The sequence below is a fragment of the Galeopterus variegatus genome, unplaced genomic scaffold, assembly GCF_000696425.1.
Source record: "Galeopterus variegatus unplaced genomic scaffold, G_variegatus-3.0.2 Scaffold8570, whole genome shotgun sequence".
NCBI classification, from domain to species: Eukaryota; Metazoa; Chordata; class Mammalia; order Dermoptera; family Cynocephalidae; genus Galeopterus; species Galeopterus variegatus.
In genome coordinates this window covers 60,962-62,922 of record NW_007734681.1, presented here as the reverse complement: position 1 = coordinate 62,922, position 1,961 = coordinate 60,962, and the positions used below count along the sequence as shown (strand labels likewise).

The window sequence follows — 1,961 nt, the reverse complement described above, 5'->3', positions numbered from 1 at the left end:
TTAGTTAAAACATCCTTAAAAGCATTTAAAAGTTCTTGCCTAACTCAGCCTCATTAAAACACAAATAGCCTTTAACACTTTTTCAACTTTTACCAAGATTCCTGCCCCAAACGTTCCACACAAAAATCAGCTATCTAATTTAAGAGACTAATTCAATAATAAGCTCTTCAAGGGCAGAATCCATCTCAATTATCCTCTAGATATACTGGAAAGCATAGCGAATTAGATGTTAAAAATCTTGTATTCAAGTCTGTACTCCATCAATTACTGTCTATGTGTCCCTGGGCAAGTCCCTTTACCTCTGAGATCAGTTTCCTCATCTGTTACATAAAGATAGTAATTACATTTGCCACACTGGTCTGATAGGCCTGTTTGATGTATCAAATAACATAAAAAATGTAAAAGAGCTTTGCAAGCTATGAAGTCTTGCAGAAATGTTACCTTTATTGTATGTATCTTCAGTGACCAGAACATAGCTAGCCTAACAAATGTTCCTTACTAACAACTGCAGTTGTAATGAATTAGTTTCCTGTTGGTCTAAGAGAACTTCACTGTTCTTGCATCAACATTCAGCTTATTATTAACAACTGAGTTGGGCAATGAGAACAAGATGAATCACTTTCTTATGCAATCAGAGCTTTTCTAAAGAACATATGTCCTACATAACAAGGGCAACCCTTCTTTAGCCCCAGAAGATGGCTACAGAGGACAGCACCAGTTAGGTCCAGCAGATTGCTGTCAAGTATGAATGCATAATATCAGCTTTCAGAGCATCCTAGAGAAACCACAAATCTGTGTTTTTACACAGAACTCCCAATTCACAAATGTAGGCAATTAACCTAATTAAAAAACATGTTTCCATCTCACAGTCATTGAATTTGCTGTTCATACTCTGCCTGGAACACTCTTCCCCCAGATATCTGCATGGCTTGCTCCCTCACTTTGTTCTGGTCTCTGCACAAATGTCACTGTCCTCAGGGAGTCCATCCCTACTTAAAGAGCCATGTACACAAGTATACCCCAAGCTTTCTCCACACCCTTACCCTGCTTTATTTTTCCCTGCAATATGTATCACTACCTGTTATTAGAAGCACTGGAATTAGATTTTTTTTTTATCTATTTATTGTCTGTTCCCTTATTATAATGAAAAGAAGTTTCTTTTATTCACAACTGTATTCCCTAAGCTAAAGTGATGCTTGAGAGATGCTAAGTACTCAATAAGTATTTGTTGAATAAAGATTATCAATTATTGATTGCCACAAAAGAAATGATGAACTTGGAAATGTAAATAGTAATATATTTGAAAATAGGTACACTGGAAAGTACTTTTGCGCAGATCAGCTTAACTCCTGTTCTCACTTTTCAACAAGTTTATCAATTTTAGAACATTTATCAAGCTGCCACTAAAAGGATACGAGAAGCGATCATTCCATGTTGCTCTTTCGACGTATTCCAACATGACAACAGCTTTGATTGTAGTTAACAGTTTGTTCCATGTTTCATCAAAATCTACTACTCGTGGTTTCAATGACATTGTGCAAGTTTAGTGTTGAAATCTGTTAATTAAAAACAATAATAATGTTAGCATGAATTCCACAATATGTTATTTATTTCTAAAGCAACACATAATCAAATAGCATGATATATGAAGTGAGCACAGAACCTGGCAAACAGTAAGAACACAATAAACATTGGCTACCATCTTTTCATGACTATCCAGACAAGGAATTTTGTAGAATCTTTGCATTCATTATGAACTCTAGAAAATGGGAAGCTTTTCTACAAATTATTTAAGACCAGGGGTATTGTTTCAAAGATTTATAAGCCTCATTCAATATGCTAAGGCAAAGAAGCTGGGACCCAGTTAATTAAAAAGCCAACTCTCATCATGGGAAATATGCAGGAGACACTCAATAAAAAGGTTTTGGCCCCAAATTCTTGTGGTTTACACTCCTTAAACT

General features: G+C 35.5%; 1 protein-coding gene across 1 annotated transcript in view; it reads right to left on the bottom strand.

Moving 5' to 3' along the window:
• The window catches only part of LOC103608564 (cullin-2-like), a gene marked incomplete at its 3' end in the record, with an annotated part of 41,487 nt that overhangs the window by 22,269 nt on the left and 17,257 nt on the right, over window positions 1-1,961 (bottom strand). Inside the window, exon 2 of the mRNA XM_008592986.1 lies at window positions 1,416-1,556. Coding sequence (XP_008591208.1) covers window positions 1,416-1,534 — 119 coding nt within the window. The remainder of the gene's footprint in view (window positions 1-1,415; window positions 1,557-1,961) is intronic.